The sequence below is a fragment of the Bubalus kerabau genome, chromosome 15 (genome assembly GCF_029407905.1).
Source record: "Bubalus kerabau isolate K-KA32 ecotype Philippines breed swamp buffalo chromosome 15, PCC_UOA_SB_1v2, whole genome shotgun sequence".
NCBI classification, from domain to species: domain Eukaryota; kingdom Metazoa; phylum Chordata; class Mammalia; order Artiodactyla; family Bovidae; genus Bubalus; species Bubalus kerabau.
The window spans coordinates 27,910,145-27,937,941 of NC_073638.1; the positions used below are offsets into that span (position 1 = coordinate 27,910,145).

Genomic DNA, 27,797 nt, shown 5'->3' on the forward strand with positions numbered 1-27,797 from the left:
TTTTCTAAGAGGTAGAAACTAAATTTACATCTAAATTCTTAGGAAGGGAAAACCCTGAATAAGATTTGAGGGTAATGCATATTAGGAGATGGAAGCTCATCTCAGCCTGAATGGATTGTAAGAAGCAGCAAGCCTAGTCAGTCAACAGAAAGCAGCTTCACACTGTGATGAGCTGGTTTTTAGTGTTCCCTGTAAAAAAATCAGGTTCACCTGCTCTGAAGACTCTTCTGGAGGTAAAAGCCAGTGAACCAGCCCTCAGGTCCCCCAGTGAGCTTTTCTGACTTAGTTAACATTCCATACACCTGTTGAAAACCTTAACCACACTCTCTCCACTCCTCTCCATCTTTCCAGATCAACCTGAGGTATGTTTTTCTTTCTTTCCAGTGTATCAAATTCTGGGCCCAGACCAACACAAATGACACTTGTCCCTTTTGTCCAACTCTTAAATGACGGACCTGACTGGGGAGGATGAAGAGGAGAAACTGATGTGAACAGGATGCGCGGGTTCCAGATTTCTAAAACTCTATATTTATACAGTGACATATACTCATGCCATGTACATTTTTATTATATAGGTAATGTGTGTATAGAAAGTCTGTATTCAAATGTTCGTAAATGAAAGTATGTATATTATGCAGAAATGGTCTGTCCCCCTCACCTTGCAGGTCCTCTGGGGGAAGCAGATTGTAGGTAAGGTGATGTTTCATTTGGCCTTGAAATTACGATATTCCTGCCTAGGGCTGTTTTCAGATACATGTAAAAACCAGCTAGGAAGCTGCTCTTGCTCTACGGTCACCCTGCTTTGGTTTGGCTCAGCCTCTAGTCCATTTTCTTAAGGCTCATGTATGCAGATTTGAACCCTGGTGCTCACCTGCTGTTCAGCCAGATGCCTTGCTCACTGAAAGCCTCCGGAAGCCTCAGTGCTGTTCAGCCCCTCTCCTCCAAATGGAGAAAATGAGACTGATTGAGGAAAACAAGATGTAACCCTGACAGTTTGACTTTTCATTTTGAATGTTTTACTGTGTTAACACTCATTATTTGTACATGACATTAGGTTTACAGAATAGTCTGTTTTACATCAGCAAAATTCACAGTCCAAGAATAACAGTGTAACCAGGTCCCATTGCCCCCATGCCTCCCACAGACTTCTGTCCACCCTGCTTCCTGGGTAGTCATCTCATTAGAAACTAGCACAGCCCACAGGTCTGTTCTGGGCCATGCCCTCCGTTTCCACCACTGCCTTGGCTTCTGATCAAGCTCTCATAGACCAAGCTTGTGAAGCCCTCACCTTTTCCCCATTCACTTCCAGTTTCCTGGTCTAGCTATTCCCTCTTCCCCCTGAAGGTTAAGGCGGTTGGTTCACAACCAAGTTGTTTGGTGACCTTGAGTGAGTTCCAGGCAGGCACTGGGGTGAGGAGATGTCTGTGCAAAATTACTTTCAGAATGATCATGGGATATAGGTTTGAATTTTTGAAGCCAGAAAGCTATGGGAACATGTTTCCTATCAGGGAGAAAATGGAGACCAAAGTAATATGAAGAAGGGAGGTTATATTTCAAGTTTATAAGTCATTTGTTCTGTGGATAGCTAGTTGGAACTGAGTCATTTTTCCACCTCTTCTTACTGAGCACTTCCAGTTCCTAGGTTTATACTTGGGAAAGCTGAGTTTCTATTAGAGCTTTGAATTTTTTCCTATCCTTTTATCTTTACTCTTGCAATGGCTTCAGGCGGATTCTTTACCAGCTGAGCCACCAGGGAAGCCCAAGAATACTGGAGTGGGTAGCCTATCCCTTCTCCAGGGGATCTTCCTGACCCAGGAGTTGAACCAGGGTCTCCTGCATTGCAGGCGGATTCTTTACCAGCTGAGCTACCAGGAAAGCCCAAGTAAAAATTAAGCATTAATAAAAAATTAGCTCTAGGGAAAGGATATTATTATATTACCAACAGCTGAATTTTTCCCATTCTTGGACCTGGAAATGCTTACTGGCACTGGCAGTACTTATGAGGGTAGCAAAGACTTTTCCTGTCAGAGCAAATAATTCTCTCTTCTGTGTTCATGTGACTCTTCCTACTTTGTCTTTCACCCGGGACTGTCAGGTCATGAACATACTCTTTCTCCTCTCTTGTCTCACTTGCCCAGGTTTACTGACTGGCATCAGTATAAGGAGCTGGATTTCCCGGGATCTCCCTGGCATCTTGTAGGGTGACTGAAATGGCCTGAACACTCCCCACTGTAGAGGTCAGATGACCCACTTTCTTTGGTTAATGACATGTTAATGTCTCCCGTTTGGCAGCTATCATGAACAGGGAAGGCGGCAATGTGGAAGACCAGTTCTTTGTTTTTTTCACTTGGGGGAGGGATTCATTTTTTATCTTGGAATCTTAAGATTTTATCTCCCCTCAACTTTGCAGCAGCCTTCGGGCCACTTGCTGTATTTTTCAATATCCCATGAAAATTAGAAATTAGAAATGGGTATAAAGAATATTCTGTTTCTTTTCCACAAATCCTTGACACCAAAGGAGTAAAGAGAAAAAAGGAGGGGATGGGGGCTTAACTGTTTGCTAGTGAAAGCCCCTGGAAAGCCGGCTGCCACAGGGGGACAGTGTGGTGGAGGGTGTGCGTAGGGGCCGGGCCTCATCATCGCTCTCCGCTTTCTTGTTCAGGATCCATCCAAAAGCAACACTTAGGTTTTGGCCTCCGTTGTTCTCCGTTTTCCCTCTGTCCCCTGGCCTGCACTGGTACAAGCCATGCAGACCCACGGGGAAGGCCCCTGATGCAGTGAGTGGGGATGGCACAGTCATTTTTCTGGTGTAGATTTAAAAATAGAAATATATAATACATATTTTTACAAGCAAGAAGCTGTGGTCAAGATTTTTTTTACACTTCAGAGTTCATGGTTTCAGGGTAAGAAAGGAAGAAACCATGAAAAGAAAAATAAGTGCAGGTTTTCTCTTTTAAGGAGAAAAATCGGACAACGAGTCTTACTAATGAAGGGGTTGAGTTTTATGCCCTGGAAAGAGCTGGGGAAAGCCAGTTTTCCCCAACATGGGTCAAGAATTATAAAGCAGAACGTGGCATTTTCATTTCATAGAAGCAATTCTGGAAGTTTATTTACACAGTAAGTTCAGAACCGGAAGTGGACAGTCTCCAATCTTCCTGTCAGTCTCTGTGGTCATGGGGTGTTCCCAGCCAGCCAGAGCAGCATGAAGTGCAGTGGGAATGAAGAGGACTCGGATAAAAAATTGTGACTCAGTATTCTTGTTTTATTGGTTTATGGCTTGTGGGCAGCTGACTGAGGCCAGGATCTCCCGAGGCCCTCCTTGTGTTTCCCTCTGCCTCTTCTGCAGGTATTTCCACTCTCTGCAGGTTCCATACCTGGAAGCAGTGTGTTGACCAGATAGGAATAGGATCCAGTGGAACAGTCAGAGAATTCAGCTCTTCCCACTAACACTGGTCTAGTCAACTGGCTTAGAACTGATAGGGAGGAAATGAACTTGGTCCCCACTGCCTGGCCCAAGAACCAGCCTGGGTGCCCAAGTCATATGAGGAATGGGAAGTAAAGAGGAGGATGGGGCCAAGGATGGCCTCCATCAAGGGACTTTTGTGGTGAAGGGAATCAGAAAGCCTGGGGTCTGCCATCCTTTCTCCACGCAGCCTAGTTCCTGAAGGTGAAGCTGCTGGAGCCAGAAAGCCCCGCATTCCTGACACTCTTGGCATAATACTAGTGCCACTGTGGGATGCCTTAGCCAAATAAACGAGGGCGACCTTGAGAGGATGAGAAGGCAATGAAGCTGCTCTGATTATGTCAAGATCTTACTACCACTTACAGCTGAACAGAAAGAAATCCAGGCAGGGGTACAGAGCATCAACTCTGTACCTGTTGAATGAATCTCCAGGATTCTGCTTTCAAGGATTAGAGAGGAGAGGACTCCTATCTGCTCTTAGCACCTCAGCTGCGAAGCTCCGGAGGAATGGGGCTTGGGCGGGGTTGGGGTGAACAGGCAGCCAGGAAGACAAAGTGCAGCCCTGTTGTATTTGCTCTCTTCTGGCTGATTTCCCGTAGGGCATCTGGGGCTCCTGGGGGTTGAGGATGTTTCAGTGCTGCCTATCACATGTAGACTAGAGGGTTCAGGTAGGGACAAGGAATTAATAAGGTAGAAACTCATTTGTCAGATGGAACCTTTTAGTGGACACTTTTCCTTTAAGAGAGCTAAAAAGAGCTTTTTGGCTAGAGAAGCCCTTTTTCCCGTTGCACTTTTGGTTAGGCTGCAACCACAGAAAAGAAGACACTGGGAAGCAACACCCATCTTAGAAGATGGGTTCTGTCTTGGAGATGCTATCTAAAACTGGGCCTGGCGAGCAGTCACTTTCTAACCTTGCCTAGCGTTGATCCCGGCTGTTCCCTGTCTTTGCACTCCCTCTCTGTCTCCTCATCCAGCCACCCCCATTTGTACAAATTATTTGTACAAATTGTTTTTTAATAATTTTTTAATTCAAGAGGCAGTCTTTGCACCAAGGTTAGGTTTGTCTATACAGTCCCTATCTCTAAAGCAAATAGCAAACTGTGCATCCATCCGTTCCCGCTGACTGGCCAGCTGGGAAACAAGATTGGCCCTCGCTCTGCCAGGGTACTGCAGAGACACCTGTGGGGGGGTCACCTTACTTCCAGAAGTAAGAAAAGGAGAATACTTTGGGTTGGAGACTCTATAAAGGGATGGTGGTCAAAGGTTCAGGGCTGAAGTTTCAAGCAGCAGGATTTCCCAACTCAAGTTTGAGGTGACCAAGAGTATTCCTGCTGTCAGAGTACTTTTTTCTTCCCTGTCCTGGTTCCTACAGGTGCAGTCCCTGCAACCCACCTTGCCAGCTTTTCCTTCTTCTCTGTCAAGACAGAGGCATTTGTGGGTGGGCGAGGGTCTTGAGGTGCCCTGGCCACAGGTGCCATCCGTGTCTCCTCCTCGTGACCAGAGTGAACCACCAGCTGTGGTTCGGGGGTATCTCTCTCTCCTGCCCGCACGCCTCCTCACTTCAGCAGGGAGATGTCATCAGCAAAGTCGTCGTGCTGGCGCCGCAGGCAGCGGAGGCAGCGCCACTGGCACACCATCAGGCAGAGGGGCAGCATGAAGAGCGCGCAGATGGCGGCCATGACGTAGGCTATGGTCATGAGGGTCGACTCATCCGTCTGTGGGATGTTGTAGCCACAGTCTTCCATGTCGGGGGTGACGAAAGGGCCTTCCACCGCTGCTGTCCTGAACTCATCGTGCACTGGGGAAAGGGCATATGTGAGTCACAAAGCAGCTAGTATTTACACAGCAAAACGAACTTCCTGGGACAGGCCTTGAAACCAGCCCTTGAGGAGGCTGTAGGTCTCCCTTCTGGGTGATTCCTAGGAGCAGGACGGAGAGCCACTGCTAGTGAGGCACGGCTCTGCCCGCCAGGTCACTGGGGGCAGCAGCCTCTTCCTGTCTCCCTGTCCAGTAGGAATGATACCTAAAATCCAGTCATTCTAAGTTGACCAAAAAGCCAGCCCCGCATATACCTAGTAAACTCACCTGCCCCTGCTAGTCACGCTCAACTCTGGCTTACGGCAGCTGATAGGGTCACTGCTGTCCCAGCCTGCTGCCTGTGGATCCAGAGCTTTCCGGGGTGCCGAAGCAAATGGTACTGCTCCGAGTCTCCAACAAAGGTTGCCAGTCCAGGCAGGGGTCACCATGCCAAGCGACCATGAGAAGCACAAGCAGTGACGCTAGCTTTTGCACAATGGTGGCCTCTGGCTTGAGGTACCTCCCTCCCAGGCCGATGGGGGCCTGGTGCCCTCACCGCTGGACAGGGAGAGTAGACTGACCCCACACCCTCATCCCTGGTGCTCTCACCGTGGCAAGCACTGACAGCAAAGCCAATTCGTTTCCGGGCCCGATCAAAGACCACGTAGAAGCCCTCCATGATGACCGCTCCCATGACAGTGCCGGTGGACGATTGTGAAATGGCGAACTTGTAACAGTCATCTTGGGAGGTGGCCACGTCTTCCACTGGCCGCAGGTATTGCTAAGGATAAGCAGTCACAGGGTGAGAGTTCGTGTTTTCCTCTCTTCCACACCATCTCTGCCTTCTTGGTGTCGATGCCCTTCGGCTGCGTTTTCCTTTGCCAGCCCTGAGCTCCATGGGTTTGGTTTCCCCCAGAGCCCTTTACCACTGGGCCCTCATCTATTTTCTCTTCCAAGTTCCAGGAAGCCAGGCCTGCTGACTATCTCTTAGTATATACTTTGTTCTCGTCCTGGCATCCCACTGATTAAGGCTAGGGACATACCTGTGGAAGGATGGTGATGCGGAAGGACTGGTTGGTAACCTCACCCATTAGGTAGAGTGAGATGACTGGGAAAATGTTCCACGGGGTGGTGCCTGCTTGCCAGCACACCAGCTGCTCCCCTAGCCAGAAACCGTCTGGGAACTTCTCCGTCTGTGTTGGCAAGAAAGGGATAACAATGAGACCACCTCGCCCCTCCTATTTTCAGATCACACTCACTGGGCCCTAGACATGAAGTATCTAAACCAAGGGAAGCTAAGCCAAAACCCAAGGATTAGAGGAAGAGAGCAAGAGTGAAGGCTAAAACTGACCAGGGAGACTGTGTGCGAACAGACTGAGGCCCATGGAAGAGAACCACTTTCAAGTGATCTAAGTAGAGGGGTCTGAGGGTAGGCGTCTTGGCTCTTGTGGAGGACTGTGCCCCTCATGACTTCCCATGACACTGTTATCTTTGTACCCCAGTCCTTACTCCCACTGACCGAGGAGGCTGCCTTGATGGATTTGACAGCAGCTTCGAACACTTTCTTGGGTAATCGAAGGTTGGTGGTGCCACTGTCAACGATGCTCTTGTCATAGTTGTACTGAGAGGGAGAAGACAGGTTAGCATATCAAAAGCCTTTTTGATGCCAGGCCTTGGCCAGAATTGGAGGGGTGAGTCTGACTGCTTGGGGTCCTTCCTGGGTTGGCATCCTGGCTTTGCCACTTCTTTGGTGGATCTCTTTGGGCAAGTTACTGAACATCTGTGCCTCAGTTTCCTCATCTGTAACATGAGGATAATAATAGTACCTACCTCAAAGAGTTATTATAAGCATTAAATAAATTAATATATTTGAAGTGCTGAGAATTGTGCCCGGCACATAGGAAGCAGTCAGTAAACGTTAACTCGTATTTTCTTAGGTGGGTAGACATTCTCCAAATCTTGAAAATAAAAGTGTCTTGTATAGTACTTTTAACTTTTCATAATACATTTGCATCTGTTCTAACTGAATGTACATTAAGAATCTAGGTAAGGAATGCCCAAATAGTTCAACTGCTGGCTCCTGCCATGTGTCAAGCACTGGGCTAAACACTTTATTCATTTTCTCTCTTTTCACCAGTCTTTGGAAAAGCTGTTTTTACTTCCATTTTGCAGATAAGGAAACTGAAACACAGCATAGTAACTTGCCTGAGGGCATGTAGCTAGACCAGAGCTAGAAACCAAGGCTCTGACGCTAAAGACAGAGCCTTTTACAGCATCGGGTCATTCTGCCTCTCGGACGACTCGCCCAGGGTCACAAAGCAAGACTCGCTTTTTCCTTACGAGACGTTAACTCACGTGGGCCCTGGTCCCACGTTAAACCTCTGGTCCCGCTGTGACCTTTAAGTTCCTGGCAGTCCCACACTCAGCCCCCAACCCTCCTGCAGGTCCTGCCCCTATGCCTTATCCTCCCAGCCTCATAACTCAGGGTCTGGCCTCATGCTCTGTTGCTCCCCCTTACCTCTCCCTGCTTCCCCCTGGATTTTGTTACCTCCTTGCAGTCCATTTTCAGATCCTGTCCATTGATCTCCACCCGTACAATGATCACCTCATAATACCACTCCCGCCTGATGGGAGTATACCAGAGGCTGCCCGTGTACAGTGAGTGGTCGATACCCCCAATGATCTAGGGGAAAAAAAAGGCAGTACCCATGAGCCGACACAGGACAGCAAGTCACCCAGAGTGTCAGCAGTAGGAGCAGCCATTTGGGGGCTGAGGGGGCGGCAGGGCAGAGCCCTCTGCACATCCGCGTTCTCATTTTCCTGTATCCAATCAGACCCCATCTTAAAGCGATCGATGCTCTCTTCAGTGTGTCAAGGATGTGTTCAGGGGAGGAGGCTTTCCAGGATTTTTAATTACTTGTTTCAGAATCACACAACCCTTGATATAAAGTTATTTAAACCTAAACTGGCACAATAAATGTGGAGTGAATGATAACTTGCTTCTATTACAAGTTTTATTTTCTCTGCTTGTTGGAGATAGAGAACCATTCACCAGTTGTCCTAATTAATAAATAAATGGACTTTTAAACTCCTTACATCTCTGCCTTCTGATCGTCAGACTGAATTTGAGAGGCCTTATTTTTACTTCCTTTGAAATTTTCTTAATCCTCTCTCCTCCTTTCCAAGTTTACCATAGGAGCCTCAAATCCTTTCTGGAATGATGCAGAGAAGACAAGGGTGAAAGAAGAAAAGTGGAGGCGGGGACTATACAGAGGTTTCTCTTGATTCTCAGTAGTGGAGCCCAAGGCTGTGGTGGAGCCTCAGAGGGTGGGAAGCAGGGGGGCTCCCCTCTCCTAGGACCTACTCACCATGCTCCCTCCAACTGAAGCCAGCGCTTCCGACTGGTTGAGGGGGAAGCCAGCGCCGCAGAGCTGCAGTGAGAAGAGATTGGGCACATGGGTCTGCTTCACCAGGGAGTCAAAGAACGGCTCCAGGGAGTCATCGGGCTGTGGCACAGAGAGACAAGGAGTGAGTCCTGGCTCAGAGGGCCCTGGTGGAAAGAGGAACGGGGCAGGGGGCAAAAGCAAAACTTGGGAGGGTGTTCCTGGGGAAAGACCATCTTAAGGTACTGAGACTTGGTGGTGAGAGGGACAGCAAGGCACACTGGCAGTGCAAACAGAAAAGATCTACAGGATCGTTGATTCCCCTCTGCTTAACCTGTCTCAGAGTTATGGGGGCCTCTCTTATTCTTAAAGATCTGAGAGTCAATAGGAAAAACAGCCTGTTCCTCTACCTGTCAGCATAGTTCAGCCCTCTGTAGGGATGAAGTTCAGACTGCCACCCTGTCCCCTGTCAAGCAGCTCTTTAAACAGATTTGTTTCCCTCCCTCCCTCAGTTCCCTCCCGCCCCTCCTCTCCAACTCCGTCCCTGTGCAGCGTGCAGACAGACTGCCTTGTTCCTCTCACCCGGGCGATCTCCGCGTAGGCTAGCCCCAGGATACCCTCCCAGTTGGAGCCATTGATGAAGAACTTGTCTGATTCCGTGATGGCAGCAATGTTGGCGCGCACGGTGACGTTGGGGCCGTGGGGGATGCTCACCAGGTCGGTACCCAGCTCCCCCTCCCACTTGCCCTGGGTGTAGGGCACATACACGCCCTTCCGGAGGTCCCGGTACGTGCTGGACCTGTGCAAAGGAGGCAGAGATCTGTGGGTGCATAACCACAACCAGTATACAGGGATCTGGCATCCTACCTACTCCCTGGTGCCTAATCTCATCCCGGGTATCTCCACGCTGCTGTCAGGCTGCTCCACGGAGCATCCGTAGATGATTCACTCAGGACAGAATGTCAAGTGACCTTGCTTGGGGCTCGCTCTCCTGTGTCCACAGCTCATATTCCTAGATCTGGAGCTCAGGTCCTGCAAGAACAAGCCTAGGCTTTGTGTATTGTGCCTGCTGCTGCGGAAGGCACAGCTAGCGAGCATCTCCCACCTCTCACCCCCCGACCTTATCTCACTCCTAAAGAAAAGGAGCCTTTGACTCTTGCTGCCTTGGGACCTGGTGGTGCCATCTGAGTGGTAGAGAAAGTACCAGGCGGGGTGAGTGTGGAATCTCTTCAGCAAGTTCGTCCAAGGACAGGGTTTGCACAGGCACCTCAGCAGGGTGGGTAGGCAAGGCACAGCCCTTGGAGGAAACTTGCTCATCACCCTGAGTCCCCCCTCCTGTGTGGGATCACACTGACCAGGGCTGGTGTGTGAGTGATGGGGCAGCGAGGGGACACAGATCTGGAATGAATGCTCTTTCACTCATCCTGACCACGCCCCCTTCCCTGACTGCTTTCTTGACGTTGGAAAGTTAAAGGGAAGGGGCCTGAAAACGTGGCTTTGGCATCTGCCTACAAGTCCAGGGATGGGATGTCAGCCTCCGCTCACATGTTTTCACACACAGATACACCACTTCCTGCTCTTCTGTTAGAGGGGCTCCCAGATCACCCCTCACTGCCCCTCATACCTTAAAAGCCCACTTCTACTGTCCTTCCCACCCATTAGTCAAGTCCAGCTGCAACGCCGGGGATGCACAGGGAAGCATTTAGCTTTCAGTCCCTGATAACCAGGTCAGGCAGTGGGATTGTGGAAGGCTTGTCCTTCACTTCCTTGCACTGTGTCAGGTGAGGACACAGCAATGGGAGCTGTCACTGCAGCGTGCTCAGCGAGAGCCAGTGAGGTCTGTGGGATGGAGCCCCCATGCCCCCCAGTTAAGGCAGAGAGACAGGGCACCCCGAGATTGTACTGTGAGTTTTGGGGCTGCTCTCCTCCCTCCCTCCCTCCCCCAGGAAGTTGCCCTGTCTCGGAACTGGAGCATGTCCTGGCCGCCCCTTAACTTACCATTCCACCCAGCCTTTCTACTCCCCCTCTCCTGTCACTGGGTCACTGTCTGGGGAGCTGGTCCTTCTCCCTGCAGCTCCTCCCTGCCCAGACCCTCCTTGGCCCTGGGTCTTTGGGAAAGGGCCCTCCCCCTTGCTCTCCCTGGTACTCACAGCTGCCTCTGGTAGTAGCGGTGCAGGAAAGGGTGGGGGGCGGCCCCTACTGCGAAGTTACTGCTGCCTGTGTCCACCAGGATGTTGAGCTGCCAGAGAAAAGGGAGAGAAAGATGTTAGGACAGGAGGCCTGGACTCACTCCCTTCGTTTCTCTGTCCTGTACCCCCGGCCCGCCCCGGCCACGTGGTCTCCCTTTGGAGTGTCCAGGGTGAAGCTCCCAGATGCAGGACTGGACAGACTGGCCCCTGTTAGTACCAGGACCACAGACACAGGGTGGCGTCCTGTGACAGCCTCCTCACGGCCTCAGAAGCCTTGTGTCTGCTTCTGTCTTCTCTGCAGAACTGGAACGTTTTCTGTGTCATCAGAGCCACATCACTGGCGCGTGCGTGTTCCCATTCCTGTTTCTGCCATCAGATGCCCTTCCTCACCCTGGGTTCTGGCCCAGCCTGTCTGCAGAGCTCACCCTTTCCCCTCATCTCTGGTTCTAGGGGGCACGTCATCAGCAGGCAGCCTGGCTCATCCCCCCTCCCGGCTCAGAGACCAGCTATTCTCAGAGCTGGCACTGGCCAGGGGCGCTGTGGGTACCAGGGTGGCACAGGGAGACCACATGTTTCTGACCCTGCCTGCCAGAATGGAGCTCCTCACGAAGGGCTCCCCTCTGTCTCAGAGGTGACCAAGACGTAGGAGGCCCACTGTCAGAGGTACTAGGGAGCCAGGAGCCCCGTGTGCGGTCCTGGTGAAAAGCCACCTCCCAGGCCCTGGTGTTGGCTCAGCGAAGACAGACAGCTGTCGTCCCGCCGTTCCTCGCTGTGCAGCTCCGTCTTCGTCTCTTCCGCCTCGTCCTTCTTCCTCCCGAGATGGCCTGACCCCTCCTCAGGCGGTCAGCCATTTTTTGATGCCTCCTCCATCCTCACAGGCAAAAAGGAAAGGCCCTGGTCCTCAGGAGCACAGTGATCTGTCAAGAGAGTCCTCTCTTGGCGGCTTACTGTGTCCTTTGCCTCAGCTCCTCCCCCGACCTTGGGGCCCTCCATTTCTGTATCGCTTCTCCTCAGTGCCGTGAAGTCAGCTGACCTCGGCTGTGGTGCAGGCTCTGACCTTGTCACCCTGGGCAGGTCACTGCGTTTCCCCCCACCATCTGGTTCTTTGGCTCCTTCCTGCTCTCAATGGTCCTCTGGGGCTCTGCTGACTACACCTCCCCCAGCGCCCACTTGCCCAGCCCTCGGACCCCACCTCCTTCCCCTTCCCAGCCCCCACTCCTGGCCTAGCTCCCCTGTCTTCTCATCCCCCCAGCCCAGCCCCTACCTCTCCCCTCTGTCCCTCTCCCTGGTCTCTTAGCAGCCACCAGCCCCAGATGCTGCGCTTTCAGAGAGAATCAATAAAGCAGGAGGCACAGCAGTTCAGATTTCAATCAACCAGGTTAATGATTAAAAAGGCTGCTTCACACACCCACTCCTCAGGACGCCCTCCCCCACCTGCCAGGACTCTGGTCCCCACCCTGAGGGCTGGCCTCAGGTTTACAGGGATCCCTGTTACCAGTGGACCCCAAAGAAAGAGGGTCTCCTCCACAAGCTGGTGCCCCGGGTTGGGTGGGGGGTTGGGGTGGAGTACGGGCACCTGGCCGGCCCTAGGGGAAACCAACCACCCTTGACCCTGGAATGGCAGCCTTATCTGGGGGCTTCAGGCCTCCCCATTCCAGCTCTCTCTCCTGCAGAGGGAAGAGCCCTCTCTGCAGGTCCTTCCCTTCCCAGCCCGGAAGAGAGAACCGCCTTCTCTCCTGGTGCCCTTCCAGTCCCAGCCTTTCTCCTCACCTGAGGAAGGTCTCCTCACTCTGCCCAGGGAGGCAAGACTCCCTCCCCTCCCCGCCTCCCTCTAGCAACCCCCCGCCCTCCACCCCCGCACCAGGAATTCAGGCTCCCACTGCTCTCCCTGCCTCCCCCTCTGCACCCTCCACAAAAAAGGGGAAACCAAAATAAAAAGTTGCCATTTCCTCCCGAGCAAACGTCCTTCTGTCAGTTTGCCCTTTGCACTGTGGTCCTGCTTCTGAGAGAAGTGATTTTGGTCCTGTCCTTCCCACATCTCTATCATGAGTCCCCTGGGCAGCCTGCAAGGGGAGGGTTTACATGCAGCCAGATCTTAGCTGACGCCCTCCCCTCTTATTTCACCAAATGGGGGCCTCCAGATGGACCCCCCACCCCCCATGACTGTCGTTCCCACCTGTCCTTGCTGTGCTGTGTCCTGCCTTTCAGCGGACCCTCCTCCTAGCTCGGGAGGATTCAACTCTCATGCCACCCTACCCCCACCCCCAAATCTGCGATTCTTCCTATTGGCATTTATAAATGCTTGTCCCTTCATTAAAAAAAAAATCTTTACTCTCACACCCGCCTCCAGTCACCCTCTCTCTCCTTTCCCTTCACAGCCAAAGTTATCGGACAAGCTGTCTTCATTTCTCCACCTCCTACTCATTCCGCAACCCATCCTCAAACTGAGTCTTGCCTCTATCCCTTCCTCCGCTCTAGCACAGCCCTTACTACGGTTACCAAGGATTTCACATCACCAAATACAAAAGACTGTTTTCAAATTAATCGTCATCTCACTTGACTTCTCCAGAACATTCAGTGCTGCTGACCCCTCCCTCCTTAATAGTTATTTTTTATCTGACTGTGCCAGTCTTGGTTGAGGCATGTGGGATCTAGTTCCCAAACTGGGGATTGAAGCTGGGCCCCCTGCATTGGGAGCTTGGAGTCTTGGCCACTGGACCCCCAGGGAAGGCCCCCTCCCTCCTTGAAACACTCGTCCCTGTCCCCCTGTTGCATACTTTCCTCCCACCTCTCTGATGGATCCTCTGTCTACTCTGCAGGTTCACGTCAAGGCCTGGGCTTTGGTCCGCTTCCTCTCCCACTCTGCTCTGCCCCCAGGCCATCTCACCCATGGCAGCAGCTGCAATTACCACCTATATCCCTGTGACTCTTGAACTTAAAGCTCTAGGTTCTCACTCTTTGTTGAACTGCCTCAAAGACACCTGAAATTCAGGATGACCAGGGCTGACCTTACCTGGTCCTGCCCATCTGTCTTTTCTCCAAAGTTTCCTCTGTTAGTCACCATCCATCTGTTCTGTAAGTCAGCAACTTCAGAGACATCCTAACACCTTCCTCTTCACATCTCTATCCAAGGCATCAACGAGTCCTGTCCAGTTAAGCTTAAAGGCCTCTGAAAGTATTCACTTCTTGCCAACTCTTTTGCCACCCCTGGCAGAGCTCTCATCGTCTCATCCTAGAATATCACAATAGCTTCTCAACTGGTCTTGGTACATCCACCCTTGATCTCGCCAACTTGTTTCTGTACTGTGGCTAGAATGTTCTTTCCAGAGTGTAGATGTGACCAAGTTACCCTCCCATGTCAATGGTTTTCCTTTTGCTATTATAATAAAGATTTAAAGCTTTAATGTTTCCTATAGAGCCCTTCATGGTCCAACCCTGCCTCCTTGTAGCCAGCCTAGCTTGTCCCATACTTCCCCAAGCCCTCTGCCCACCAGCCACACTGGCCTCATTTCAGGTCCTCCAATCAGCCATGGTCCCTCCTCAAAGACTGTTGCGTGGGTCATTCACTACGTGGACCATCCTCCTTTCCACTTGCAGTTCTGTCTACTCATCATCCTTCAGTCTGAGCTCAGAAGGGACTTCCTCAGGGAGAAAGACCAGGTCATCTTCTCTTGTTAACATGCTTCCATAGGACTTGCCACTGAATCTCACCTTTCCTTGTATCTAATTTTTTTTTTTTTAATCTCCATTGTGTCCCCAGTGCATATCACAGTGCCTGGCAATAAGTATATCTTATTTATTTATTGGCTGTGCTAGGTCTTAGTTGTGGCATGCGGGATCTAGTTCCCTGACCAGGGATCAAACCCAGGCCCCCTGCATTGGGAGCGCAGAGTCAGCCACTGAACCACCAGGGAAATTCTCATAAGTATTCCTTGAATTAATGAATGGTTAGAAGGAAAAAGGGAAAGAGCTAATCTACCCTATTTTCAGGGTGAGGGAGCGATCTCTCAGTGGCCCCCAAACTGTGGGTGTTTTTAGATTATAGGTGTGGTTCTAGCTCAGACCTGCCTTCCTCTTACCAGGCCCACTGGTTTGACCGGCAGCCTGGCGTGGGCTGCCGTCTATGGGGTCGCACAGAGTCGGACACGACTGAAGCGACTTAGCAGCAGCAGCAGCAGCAGCTGGAGTCCTTGAATCATCTTAGGTCTTCCCTATCCCTTGGGGCCAGGTCAACTCAGAAGCCTCTGTATCTCTGGCCTTGAGATGCCCAGAGGGCTGCAGCTTGGGGTCAGGACTAGGTCAGTGCCAATCACTTAACAAACAAGCATGCCCCTGGGGGCCTTTGAGGGCCGGTAGCTTCACAGGGAAGTGCTAACAAGCCCTACAGGGACCAACACACCTGCCCATTCTGCTCTACTAGCAAGGCTCCCCTAGAGGGGTTTGCAGCAGTAGACCTTGGATGATGAGACAGGCATGGAGCTGGTGAGTTCAGGGTAAACTCCTTGTCCCCCAAATCCCACCTGTCTTGGCCCCTGCTCTCACTAGCAGATGGGAGTTGCTTCCATTCTTCTGGATGAAAAGAACCTTCAGGAGTCATCTGTCTACTTGCCTGGAGAGATGGGAGCTTGGTCTCATTCTGAGAGTTCTCCAGTTATTAAGAGTTATTGTTTTGGCCAAACAAACACAACTTTTCTTGGCAGCCTATGCTAGGGTCTTACCACTTTTGCATACCTCTGGGAGGGGGCTGTAACTCTGATTCTTTCTGCTAAAGGAAAGTCTGTTTCCTTCTGTGTTGGCCTCAAAAGTCTGTTTCCTTCTGTGTCGGCCTCAGAGTTTATGGGGAACAGCCCTTAGAGTCTTGTATCACAAGCCTCTTGGTTGAGATGTAGGAGCCTTCCTTCCATTTCATGGAGGAGAAAACTGAGATCAAGGGTAAGTAAGGATTTGACCCGTGTTACACACAAGCCTTCCCAGGTGACACTCGTGGTAAAGAGTCCACCTGCCGATGCAGGAGACATAAGGGACATGGGTTTCATCCCTGCAACAGGAGGTTCCCCTATAGGGGGGCACGGCAATCCACTCCAGTATTCTTCTGTGGAGAATCTTGTCTGGAGTCTGGCGGGCTACAGTCCCTAGGGTTGCACAGTCAGACATGACTGAAGTGACTGAGCATACACACACAAGCCACAAGGCTTGGGTCGTTTGGTTCTGCCCATCCATGAGAGTCTGCTCTTTCATCTCCCGACATTCCTGTCTCCCTCATTTGGAAAGGAAAGGCCAATTGTTTCACTAGTGAATCATACCTGCTGTGTCCATGCCCTTGTGTGATTGCCTGTAACTTTGATGTGGACTTGGCCACACTACTTGATTTGACCAATGGGACATCAGCAAAGGAGGAAAGCAGAGGTATGAGTATGTGTGCACTGGGCGGGGAGGGCACTGGCCTCCTGGGGTGTGGCCCCAGGATTGTACGTGAGGAGGCTCTGTCTTGCCTCCTTGAGGTTGAAAGACTTCATGGAGAAGGAGGTGCGGCCGGCCCAGCTTCATCTGGCCCCCAGCTGACCCACCAGCCACGTGAGGAGCCCAGGTAAGCCCTGCTGGAGAGCCACAACCAACCTACAGAATCCTGAGAGACGATGACTTGTTTTACTTTGTTACTCTGTATCAGATAGCTGATAAAAAAACTTCCTGAATTAAATCCTGAGACCCTTGACTTCGGGGATGTCTAACCACTCATAAGTCAACTCCAAATGCCATCTCTTACCTTTTTCCCCCTCTCTCATCATGCTTCTCAAGTTTCACAGGAGCACAACCATCTGTCACCTGCACATAGTCCCTTCCCTTTGCCTGAAATGTTCTCTCCCTGTTTTGTCAAACTTCTGCTCAACTTCCAAGTCACCATTTAAATGTTCTTTTCCCCAAAGGTCTCGCCCTGATGCCCCAGCCCAGCCTGGACTCTCACAGGTCCTCAAGAACACGTGCTGCTTCGTCTACTCCCTCATCCAACTTGAAACCATTTATCCGATGTCTGTCTGTCCTACACATGGCGAGCTCCACAAGGGCAAGGGGGCATGTTTCTGAGCTTATTATCTAGTTCTCACCTAGCTCTTAGTAGATGCTCTGTAACGATTTTTCTTAACCATAATTGCCTCATTTGGTGCAGGTTTCTGGGACTATAGATTCTCGCTATTAGTTCTCAGCCCTAGGGTCCTTTCAGGGGTGATTTCCAGTCAGACACTGTGTATGGTGTTGATGACAGTGGATGCCCACCATACCCATGAAACTGACGGAGTAGCTGCCCAGGTTCTTAGAGCAATTGGAGTGACTTCAGGACTTGCTGGTCCCAGAGGCTTCTGAGTCAGCTTCGTCTGCTTCCCTAAGTGGATATCCCCAGACCTGAGTTTGCCCAAGGCTGAGAGAGAGGGGCAAGGAAGGACACAAGGAGCGAGTCAGCAGCTGGGCATGGCAGAGGGCCAGCGCAGCACACAGCTCCTGCCTCGAACTGAGTCCGGCAATTTTGTCCCATCCAGGCGCCTCCCACCTTGACCGAGTCAGCTGACCCGATAGAAATGGACTCCTGTCCCAGACATCCTCTGCTTCCACTTCGCTCTCCAGGCTGAAGCTGGCAATCGATACCTGGGAGCAAGCAGACTCCTTGGTCTTGGGCTTTTTTTTTTTTTTTTTTAAAGAATCCCAAGGAGGCCGGGTCACCCCAAACCCTAAGGGTACCCTTCCCACTTTAGACAGGCTGCTCCGTTTCCCCCAGGCTCAAACCCAGCTCAACTAATATTTATCAGTGCTTCCTATTCAAATGCAATGATAAATGTAAATGGTCAAAAAACATATATGCCTACTATTCTGAAACAACAGATCTAAGAAAATGGTTTTCAAATTTTTTTTTTAAGCAACAGAAGCTTTTTCCAATCTCATGCATTATTCCAGTGTATCAAAGAGAAAGAAGCAGAAATGCTGTGGTTGGAAGAGAGATTTTACTTCCTGTAACTCCATCCCCGCCTTGCCTCGAAGTGTCTCTTTAGCACCTTCAGTCTCCACGAAACCCACTTAGGAAATCCTGCTCTGAGGGCATCACAGCCACTGCTGCCTGCTTATTGTCAGATGGTGTGTTCTTCCTGTTGTCTAACCTCATCCCATCCACAGCTTACAGGGGCTGTAATCTCTATTAGGTGAAAAGGAAGCTCATCTCTGGCATATACGCACTTTCCCCATGGTGCCCAGTTATGTCCCCTACATAGGTCTGTTTGCTCGAACCATAAGGAGACGCCAGGGTTCAGGCCTTGGGCTATCTGGTGAAAATTCCACAGGTGCTGGAGTCAAACAGTTGGTAGTGTTCCCCAACCCCGAGAGGCCGACCAAGAAGTCCAGCCTGTACGTGGTGGGGTTACAGTGGTCAGCAGCCAGGGTAGCCTCCTGCCAGGAGAAGCCCAGGGAACTCTAGGACCAGGAAAGTGATCTGTTTCCAGAACTCCCCACTGCCCAGGCCCCCAAGCCAGGTGGCTCCCAGCAGACAGAGAAGTTAGTTGTCAGGGAGGAAGCTTTCCTGAGGGATGTTTCTCTTCCTGGATTTTTAACCACAGTACCAGAGATACCCAAGAAGGGCTCCTTACTGCCTACCTTAGTGAGAGGACACAGTCTTTCTTAGTGCCTCCCACTCCCAGCTCTGAACGCTTTCCTTCCAGACCTGGGGAGGTGAAGGAGGAGACAGGCGTGAAAGGCAGCCTGAGAGTCCTAGCAGAGGCTTATGTACAGCTGAAGCCCAAACCCCAATCTGGAGGTCACTTCCCAGTGCTGAGGCCAGCACTGTCTGGGGTTGTTGGGTTTCGGGGTTGTCTAACTTAGAGGGTGGTTATTTGAGTTCAAAAGTTTTCAACCTTTTAATTAATTTTAATTAATTTAATTTTCAACCTTTTAACTCAATCTGCCAGTCAATCAACCAAACCTGGAATTCCACTGTTTAAAAATAAAACTGACCTATGCTGAGAGGCCTGGGAGACTTGGAGGCAGGTGGGACGGGGGTGTGCCTGGTGAGTGGAAAAGTGGAAGGTACAGGCTCTGCCTGCTTACCTGTCTCCTAACCTCTCCCTCACCCTTGAGGTCCTGTTACAGAATCCCACAAATCACAGTTTGAAAATCATTCTAGGGAGGGGTCAGGAAAACCACTTCATGTCTTCATGGTTTTTTGTTTTTTTAAAAAATGTTTATTTGTCTGCACCGGGTCTTAGTTGCAGCCTGTGGGACCTAGTTCCTTCACCAGGGATCGAACCCTGGCCCCCTGCATTGGGAGCATGGAGTCTTAGCCACTGGACCACCAGGGAAGTCCTTCATGGGTTTTGAGATCCTGAATCTTCATAGTTCTTTCTTTCTTTTTAAAAATATTCATTTACTTGGCTATGCTGGTCTTTGCAATACTCAGGATCTTCAGTCTTCACTGCAGCATGTGGGATCTAGTTCCCTGACCAGTGATGGAACGTGGGCCCCCTGCAGTGGGAGCACGGAGTCTTAGTCACTGGACCATTAGGGAAGTCCCACTTGTAGTTTTCTATTTTTCTGATTGCTTTTCTTTGCTTTCTCGATCTCTGTACCCAATATTCTTCCCCTAATCATTTCTCTCTTCTCTCTCCATTCTCTCAAAGAATAAGTCTGTTTGCTAATTTGACTTCCATAGCTACCTCTCTGCAGGTAATCCTCAAATCTTCCTGTCCAGTCCCAACTTCTCTCCTGGTTTCTAGATCCCCATTCTCAGCTGAGGGCTTCCCCGATGGCTCAGATAGTAAAGAATCTGCCTGCAATGCAGGAGACCTGGGTTCAATCCCTGGGTCGGGAAGATCCCCTGGAGAAGGGAATGGCAAACCACTTCAGTGTTCTTGCCTGGAGAATCCCATGGACAGAGGAGACTGGTGGGCTACAGTCCATGGGGTCACAGAGTCATGACTGAGTGACAAACACTTTCACTTTCATTCTCAGCTGGTTGCATCCACAAGAATTGTCCACTGGCATCTCAAAGTCAACCAACATGTCCTAGACTATAGAGTGCTGGAAAGAGCCAAGTATGTGGATTCGGAATCCAAAGATCAGGATTTGAATCCAGCTCTGTTCTTCCATAACTGAATAACTTGGAGCAAACCACTTAATCTCTCTGAGCCTCAGTTTCCTCCTCCCCAAAAGGGACATGCTAATACCTTGCCTGTGTAATGAAAGCAGAATAACAAACATGGAATTTTGGTAAACTGTACTGTGCTGTAAACGTGCTTAATTGCTCAGTCATGTCTGACTTTTTTCAACTTCATGGGCTATAGTCTGCCAGGCTCCTCTGTTCATGGGATTTTCCAGGCAGGCATACTGGAGTGGGGTGCCACTTTCTCCTCAAGGGGATCTTCCTGACCCAGGGATCCAACCGTGTCTCCTGCATTTCCTGCATTACACACAGATTGTTTACCTCTAAACCATCTGGGAAGCACGTTGTGCTTTGAAAGCTTGTTCCTTTTGTTGTGTATCCTGACCCAAACACAGTCAGAGAAGTTCAAAGGAAGTGGACTTCTCTTCCCTCTCCCCTACCAGGGGCAGGGAACATCTTTCAGACCCATGTGTCCTAATTGAGATCCTCTTCTTGGATTCTAGACCATCCAAGTTATCCTGCAGCCTGGAAATGTTTTCCTGGAACCAAAATTCACTAGACCATCTCTCTGCTGCCTCCAGAATGAAGCCCAACCTCGAGTCAGCCTCACAGCATCCTTATCACAACTTCCAGCCTATTAGCATAGCTCATGTCTCTCTTTTTGAAGTTTTTCTCCCCAACCACTCTCCAAATAGCAAAGCTTTCTCATTTTTCTAGGCCATATTCAAATGCTACCTTTTCTAGCAAGCCTTTCCTAACACTGTCAGAAGTAGCCGCTGCTTTCTGTATACTTCTAAGACTCACTGTTCTTCTGGGTTTTTTTTTTTTTTGGCCATACCTTGCAGCATGCAGAATTCCCAACCAGGGAGCAAACCCACACCCCCTGCAGTGGAAGTGTGGCATTTTAACTACTGGACCACCAGAGAACCAACTTCTCATTGTACCAAATGTACTTGGTCTTACGTGATATTTAGGCGCTTGTATCTGTGTCTTATACCACATCATGAGCGCTCCAAGGACTAAGACTGACATATCCTCTTTGGTACATGGTAATATTTGTTAAACTGAAAATTGACCACCACCAGATTTCAATCCTAACAGTTAAATTATGAGCCATTGTTTGGATGATGATATGCATACCTTTCCAATGAGATGACGTTCTTTCATTGAAGCGAAGAGAATGAAAATGCTTTCTCGAAGAGCTCCAGTCCTGCACTCACAATGGCTCATCAACAGTTCTACTTAGAAGTCTTACACTTTATTTATTCATTTGCTGAACACTTCTTAGGTGCCTTTTCTGAGTATGATGCTATCATAGATATTAGCTAAGGAGAAATGAAATCCTGCAGAAAAATAATCAATTAAAAAGGACATTGTCCTCAAGAGCTTGGTGTTTTATGAAATTTTTATGTCACAAAAACAGTGACATATGCTGATGAATACAGTAAGGGAGATGAGAAAATGGAAGCAGGATCTCTAATAAACTCTCTAATAAACTCTCTTCTCCTTCAAGATACACAAATAGGTAGGTAGTAAGGCTGAGTAGGGCTTTCCCAGGGGGCACTAATGGTAAAGAACCCATCTGCCAATGCAAGAGACATAAGAGACATGGGTTTGATCCCTGGGTCAGGAAGACCCCCTGGAGGAGGGCATGACAACCCACTCCAGTATTCTTGCCTGGAGAATCCCATGGACAGAGGAGCCTGGTAGGCTACAGTCCATAGGGCTGCAAAGAATTGGACACGACTGAAGTGACTTGGCACAGCACACACGCAAGGCTGAGAGGAAAGTCAAGGGTGAGACAGGGTCCAGTTTACTGACCAGCCAACTGGCCAGTTATTTTTCAGTCCCCATTTCTTCTGCTAGAATCTTAAAATGGTTAAGACCTTTTTATATAATGCAGGAATTACTGGAAAGAACAAAATAATCTATATAGAGTTTATTTTAAAACTTTTATAAGCTGTAACCATAAATACAAAGATATATTCGTATATCCGCACTCCTAAACCATCCCCTGCTGCCAACTTTCTCACAAATGGTCTTGTCATTTTCTAATTCATCCCAGATGGGAATCTTGAAATCGTCTTTGACACCTTCTTCCTCACCCTCACACCAGTGTTACCAAGTCTGGTCTAACTGCCTCACACCGTCCCTCGCAGCCCGGTCTCTCTCCCGTTTCCCCCACTTACAGACTCACGCCATCCTTGTCACAGCCCTCCACACTTGGGCCTTTGTGATAGAGCCTCCTGCTACCTGCATCCCTCCGTCCCATTCTTTCTACAATTCAGATGTCTCTTTCTAAAAGATTGCTTCTTTTGTCATTCTGCTGCACAAATTCAATTTCCCCTCACTTTGGCAGACCAAAGTCCGGCCTGGGTTTCTCACCGTCTCCTGAACAAACACGTGTAAACCCAAACACACACACCTCGTTCTCTCATTCACTGTGTCCTTACTTGGTCTCGGGGAGGTGGTGGGAAGGGGTGGATACACAAGTGAAGCACGCAGTTTGGGGGGACCTTTCTTCACTGAGACGGCCTTGCCCCTCCTATCCATCCTTCAAGACCTTGCTCACAAATGCTCACAGCACATCTCTGTGAGACCTTGCCTGATTCTTACTCCTCCAGGACATCTATAGGGACTTCCCTGGTGGTTCAGTGGTCAGGACTCCATACTTCCACTGCAGTGGTCATGGGTTCGATCCCTGGTTGGGGAACTAACATCCCGCATGCCATGTGATTTGGCCAAAGTAAATAAATAAAGTGAAGAAAAGAACCCCTCCCTCAGAAGAGTATAGATGGAAAAAATTAAAAAATAAAAAAAAAAGCAAAAAACACCTACAGCATCCACTCACTGTATTATAGATCAGTAATTGTCAAACCTGAGATTCAGCCTGAGATTCTGACCTAGGTATGGATGCATGGTGCGAAGTCGCTTCAGTCGTGTCTGATTCTTTTGTGACCCTATGGACCATAGCCCACCAGGCTTTGCCATCCATGGGATTCTCCAGGCAAGAATACTGGAGTGGGTTGCCATTTCCTCCTCCAGGGACTTAAATTTTCACTTCCACACTAAAGCTCTTTGAGGCAGAAAATATATTTCCTGTCTCTTTGTGGCTCAGTCTCCCAAATCCAGCAATTAGTTGCCTGGCACACAGAAAGTGCACCCCAAGTTTCACAGTTACTTGTTCAGGGCACTGTGCCTTTCACGTTCTCATTTGGTGCCTCCAAAGCCCAGGGTCGGGAAAAAGGGCATCCTTCTCCCAGACTGCTGGGGGGAGAACTGAAGTCACGGAAGAGCACAGACTGGCCGGCGTTGGCCTGGGAGCTGTAAGACAACCCCTAGAGTTGCCCCATCTGCCACGGGCTCCTCGGGCTGGTGCTGAACTTTAAGCCTGCTTTCCCCTTCTCCTGGGAAGGAGGGGGAGGGAGCTGAGATTTACTAGGAAATTGCTCTCTGTCAATTCCTGGGTTGAGGGGGTGTACACTTTATCTCAAGGGTCCAAGGAAGTATGGTTAATAGGCCCCCCATTTACATGTTCTACATGTAAAATGTGGAGGCTCAGAACACTTAAGTTTTTATGCTTCCTTGCAGAACACAGAAGAGGCAGAGGTGGCCAGGCAAGTTAGAAGAAAGTGATTTCACATTTACTGGAGGTCAAGTCTGTGTCTAGGTGCATTGTTTTAGATGCTTTCACCTACAAAGTCTCTGTTAATCCTCATTATCACCTTGCAAAGGAGATCTCATATCACCCATTTTAAAGACACAGCAAGAGCCTCAGAGAGGTTATACAATTTTCCCAAGGCCACACAGCTGGGAAAAGGAAAGGCTGTGGGTTGTGGAGCTGGCATTCCGGGTCTGTCTGACCCCAAAGCTCTTGTTGGTCCCACAGACTGTCCTGTGTCCATGTCACAGGATCTATGCACAATTTGCACAACGCATCAGTAGCAGAAACGGGAGTAGGAACCTGGTCCCACAGCTTCCTGCTCCCTCACAACACCTGGCTTCCTGTTGGCTCAGGCTGTGAGAGGCCTGGATTCAGGCTCTGTCCTTCTACTGCCTCAAGTCCGTTTATAGTGCACAGGCAAGAGGAGGGGTAAGAGGGGGAGCCCAGAGCCTGGATCTGCTGGGGGGTGGGGGTGAGAGATAGGCCTGGGTGGCATGGACCTTGGAAGGCTTGCTTCCATCAGGTAATTGGAAAGGGGGGGTGTGCTTCTCCCCCAGATTTGGTGTAAGTGCTGTTAAGAAGTCCAGGAAGTGTAGTGGTTCCCTCTGCCCATAGACACACTCCCACCTTGGCCGACCCTCCCAAGGACAAGCCTCCCAGACACAGATCTGGGGGAGGGGGGTTGCTCAGAGATGTGCAGGCTCAGATTCAAGGTGACACTCACCAGCTCACACTCAGCCATCCTGCTACCCATGCCCAGGCTCCCCCACCAAGGAGGCAAATGCTCACAGAGGTCAGCCACAGCAACCCAGTGGAGGGCTGCTCATGGCCAACTCCAACCCGGGCAGGGGCGCAAAGGTTGCACCCTCCATGGCCACCTAGGAGGTACCTTGGAGGACTGTCAGGAAGCAAGGAGCGTGGGGACCTAGCAGGCAGTGTTTTCTCCATTGCTGCCACCCCCAAGCACCTATCAGCTCATGGAAAGAGTCTCATGCTTAGAAGGGGGCTCTGGCTCCTTCGCTCTGTGCAGTTTACGATCTGTCCTTTCCCCAGGCTCAGTTCAGTTCCCTCTGGCCAGTGCTCAGGGAGGCATCAGGTGGGGGAGGGGCTGGAGTGCAGGCTGCAAAGGGGTGGGGAGGAAGGAGGGACTGGGAAAGGCAACACTCAGCTCACGGCTTCTGGCTAGAGTGGAGGTCACAAGAAACCTCGCTTCACTGCCCTGCGGCCGCCCAGACAGAGGGAGAAAAGGGCTGACCCAACTCGTGCCAGGATCCCTTGGTCAGAACCCTAGATGCTGAGATTGGGCGACCAAGATCCAGAGCAAAGGGGTGGGGAGACTCAGGCATGGTGTGGGCTGACACCTGTTCACAGCCCCTGTGGTTTGGACTCTTCCCCAGATCAGGCCTCCCCCATCCACGTGTTTTTCTTGCCCCCAAATCCTTCCTGAGGGGTGTGTGTATAAGACTAGGAGTGAGGGGAGGACAGTCAAAGCCTGTGAGGGGAAGGGAAGTGAGAAGCAGGGCTTTGGGGCTGACTGCTGCCACTATGATCCCAGAGGACATGTTTGGGAGGGGATCCCTCCAGCCCACACCATGCAGCCCCCATTTTAGCAGGAGCCCCCCGCATGCTGCACCCCCAGCCTCTCTTCCTCAGCTCATGAGGAGGGAGGGCAGGGCTGGCCCAGCGACCTTACCGTCTGTGGGGGGCTTCCTACTGTCATCTCCACGTAGTAGCCCTGGCCGGACTTGCCCCTCAGGTTGTCCACCATCTCCACAAAGCTGCCCCTCCGGCCGGGCTCCTCGGACTCCTCGTCGGTCTCCCGGGGCAGCCGCAGCCCCAGGGGGGCACCCCCTAGCCCGCTTCGCAAGGGCAGCCGGATGCCGGGCTGGGAGCCGTGGGCAGGCAGCACCCCAGAGCCCATCCACAGAAGGAGCCAGGGCAGTGCTTGGGCCATGGTGGGCCCTGGCCTTGGGGCACTCTGGGCTCACTTTGGCCCACGTCTGTCCCTGGGGCCTGCCCCCAACTCTGGGTGCTAGAGGTGGCTTCTCAGGAGAGTGAGCAGGAAGGCATCAGGGCTCCAGAGCCTGCAGGCCCTTCGGCCGGCCCCTGGGCCAGGAGGTGGGGATCGGGCAGGAGAGATCCTCAGAGACAGGAGGGGAGGAGACGGCTCCGGAGCCCGGCTACATCTGGCTGGTGGTCCAGCCTCAGCGGCGGTCCGGGAGAGGCCGTCTCAGGCCCCCCGGGGGGCTGGGCGGGGCAGGCATGGCAGGTCTGAGGCTGCTTTCCTGGTCTTCCTGGTGGGGCGGCGGCAGGGGAAGGGTCAGGGGCTCCAGGCTCCTGCGGCTGCGTTTGTGGCTCAGGCCACCATAATCCCAGCTCCCAGCTCCCAGGCAGCCCGGGGAGGCGGAAAGACTTGTGGTGGTGGCTGTCAAAGCCAAAGGGTTTTCGCTTTTCCCTGGGATTGCTGGGAAGTGTAGTCCTCCCACGGCAGGCAGCCTGGCTTCCGGGGTTGTTGAGGGGTCTGGGATGCCCTCTGCCGAGCAGGAGTCCACCCTGCAGAACCCTGGGAGCGCGGGAAGGGCTGTGGAGATGGAGTGGTGGCTGACCTCTCTCATTCCGTTAGTCCTTCACTGGGCATTTCTGGAGCACCCACTGTATGCCGGGCACTCTGCCAGGCTATGGGCCACAGAGAGAAATAAAAAAACGCACATGCAGCACTCAGAATGATGGGACTTTAAGAAGTAGGGGTTTGGGGGTGGGGAGAGTCCCTGGGAAGACTCAGTGGGAGGAAGTGATAATTAATTTGAACCTTAAAGAATGGGTGGATTTTCTAAGAGCAGAGATTTGGATAGCAAGACTAAGGGGTTTAGAAGGGTATTCTTAGCAGTCAAAGGGAAAATGCAGAGAGTGGTCTGCTTTCACTGGAGCCTGAACCTGAAGGCAGGTGAGAGCCACCTGGGGCTTCTCTCAGCTGAATCGTTTTGTGTCTTTGGTGCTCTACCCGCCTTCACTTCCACCCTCATTGAGGTGAATCTTCAAGCCCCTACTGATTTCTGTGATGTCAGTGAGCTGAAGGTTATGGCCATGCATAGCTCTAAAGTGTTATCATTCCAAGAAGTATCTTTATGTTAATTGGTAAGAGCTTAAAACAAAAAGCTTTAGAGCTAAAATAGCTTAAAGGAGAAAAGTCATATGATTATATTAACATATTATTTATCAAATGTGAAATATATTGTCAAATTTCAGAAGTCTTGATTAAAGCCAAAGAGAAGCTTTTTAAACAAGATAATAGAAGAGCATAGAAAACATAATAGTAACAGGCTAAAGTGATTCCCCCTGGTGGCTCAGACGTAAAGAGTCTGCCTGCAGTGCAACAGAGACCTGGGAAGATCCCCTGGAGAAGGAAATGGCAATCCACTCCAGTATTCTTGCTTGGAAAATCCCATGGATGGAGGAGCCTGCCAGGCTACAGTCCATGGGGTGGCAAAGAGTTGGACACGACTGAGCGACACTAGACCATTCAGGTATGACGTAAATCAAATCCCTTATGACTATACAGTGGAAGTGAGAAATAGATTTAAGGGCCTAGATCTGATAGACAGATTGCCTGATGAACTATGGATGGAGGTTCATGACATTGTACAGGACACAGTGATCAAGACCATCCCCATGGAAAAGAAATGCAAAAAAGCAAAACGGCTGTCTTAGGAGGCCTTACAAATAGCTGTGAAAAGAAGAGAAGCAAAAAGCAAAGGAGAAAAGGAAAGATATAAGCATCTGAATGCAGAGTTCCAAGGAATAGCAAGAGGAGATAAGAAAGCCTTCCTCAGCAATCAATGCAAAGAAATAGAGGAAAACAACAGAATGGGAAAGACCAGAGACCTCTTCAAGAAAATTAGAGATACCAAGGGAACGTTTCATGCAAAGATGGGCTCGATAAAGGACAGAAATGGTATGGACCTAACAGAAGCAGAAGATATTAAGAAGAGGTGGCAAGAATACACAGAAGAACTGTACAAAAACGATCTTCATGACCCAGATAATCACGATGGTGTGATCACTGACCTAGAGCCAGACATCCTGGAATGTGAAGTCAAGTGGGCCTTAGAAAGCATCACTACAAACAAAGCTAGTGGAGGTTATGGAATTCCAGTTGAGCTATTCCAAA

At 50.5% G+C, this 27,797-nt stretch overlaps 2 protein-coding genes across 5 annotated transcripts in view; one reads left to right on the forward strand and one right to left on the reverse strand.

Moving 5' to 3' along the window:
• Positions 1-8,352, forward strand: part of RNF214 (ring finger protein 214) — a 50,232-nt gene extending 41,880 nt beyond the window's left edge. For all 4 annotated transcript variants that reach the window (XM_055548203.1, XM_055548200.1, XM_055548202.1 and 1 more), the window contains exon 15: positions 385-8,352. In XM_055548203.1, coding sequence (XP_055404178.1) covers positions 385-450 — 66 coding nt within the window. In that variant the 3' untranslated portion in view covers positions 451-8,352. The remainder of the gene's footprint in view (positions 1-384) is intronic.
• Positions 5,020-26,092, reverse strand: BACE1 (beta-secretase 1). Its single transcript, XM_055548205.1, has 9 exons — positions 25,323-26,092; positions 10,794-10,882; positions 9,226-9,442; positions 8,629-8,766; positions 7,809-7,943; positions 6,780-6,881; positions 6,304-6,453; positions 5,870-6,041; positions 5,020-5,261 (listed from the first exon to the last, which is right to left on the reverse strand). Exons 1-9 carry the CDS (start codon positions 25,581-25,583, stop codon positions 5,020-5,022), a joined length of 1,506 nt encoding a protein of 501 aa, XP_055404180.1. The 5' UTR covers positions 25,584-26,092.
• Positions 26,093-27,797: the final 1,705 nt, after the last annotated feature.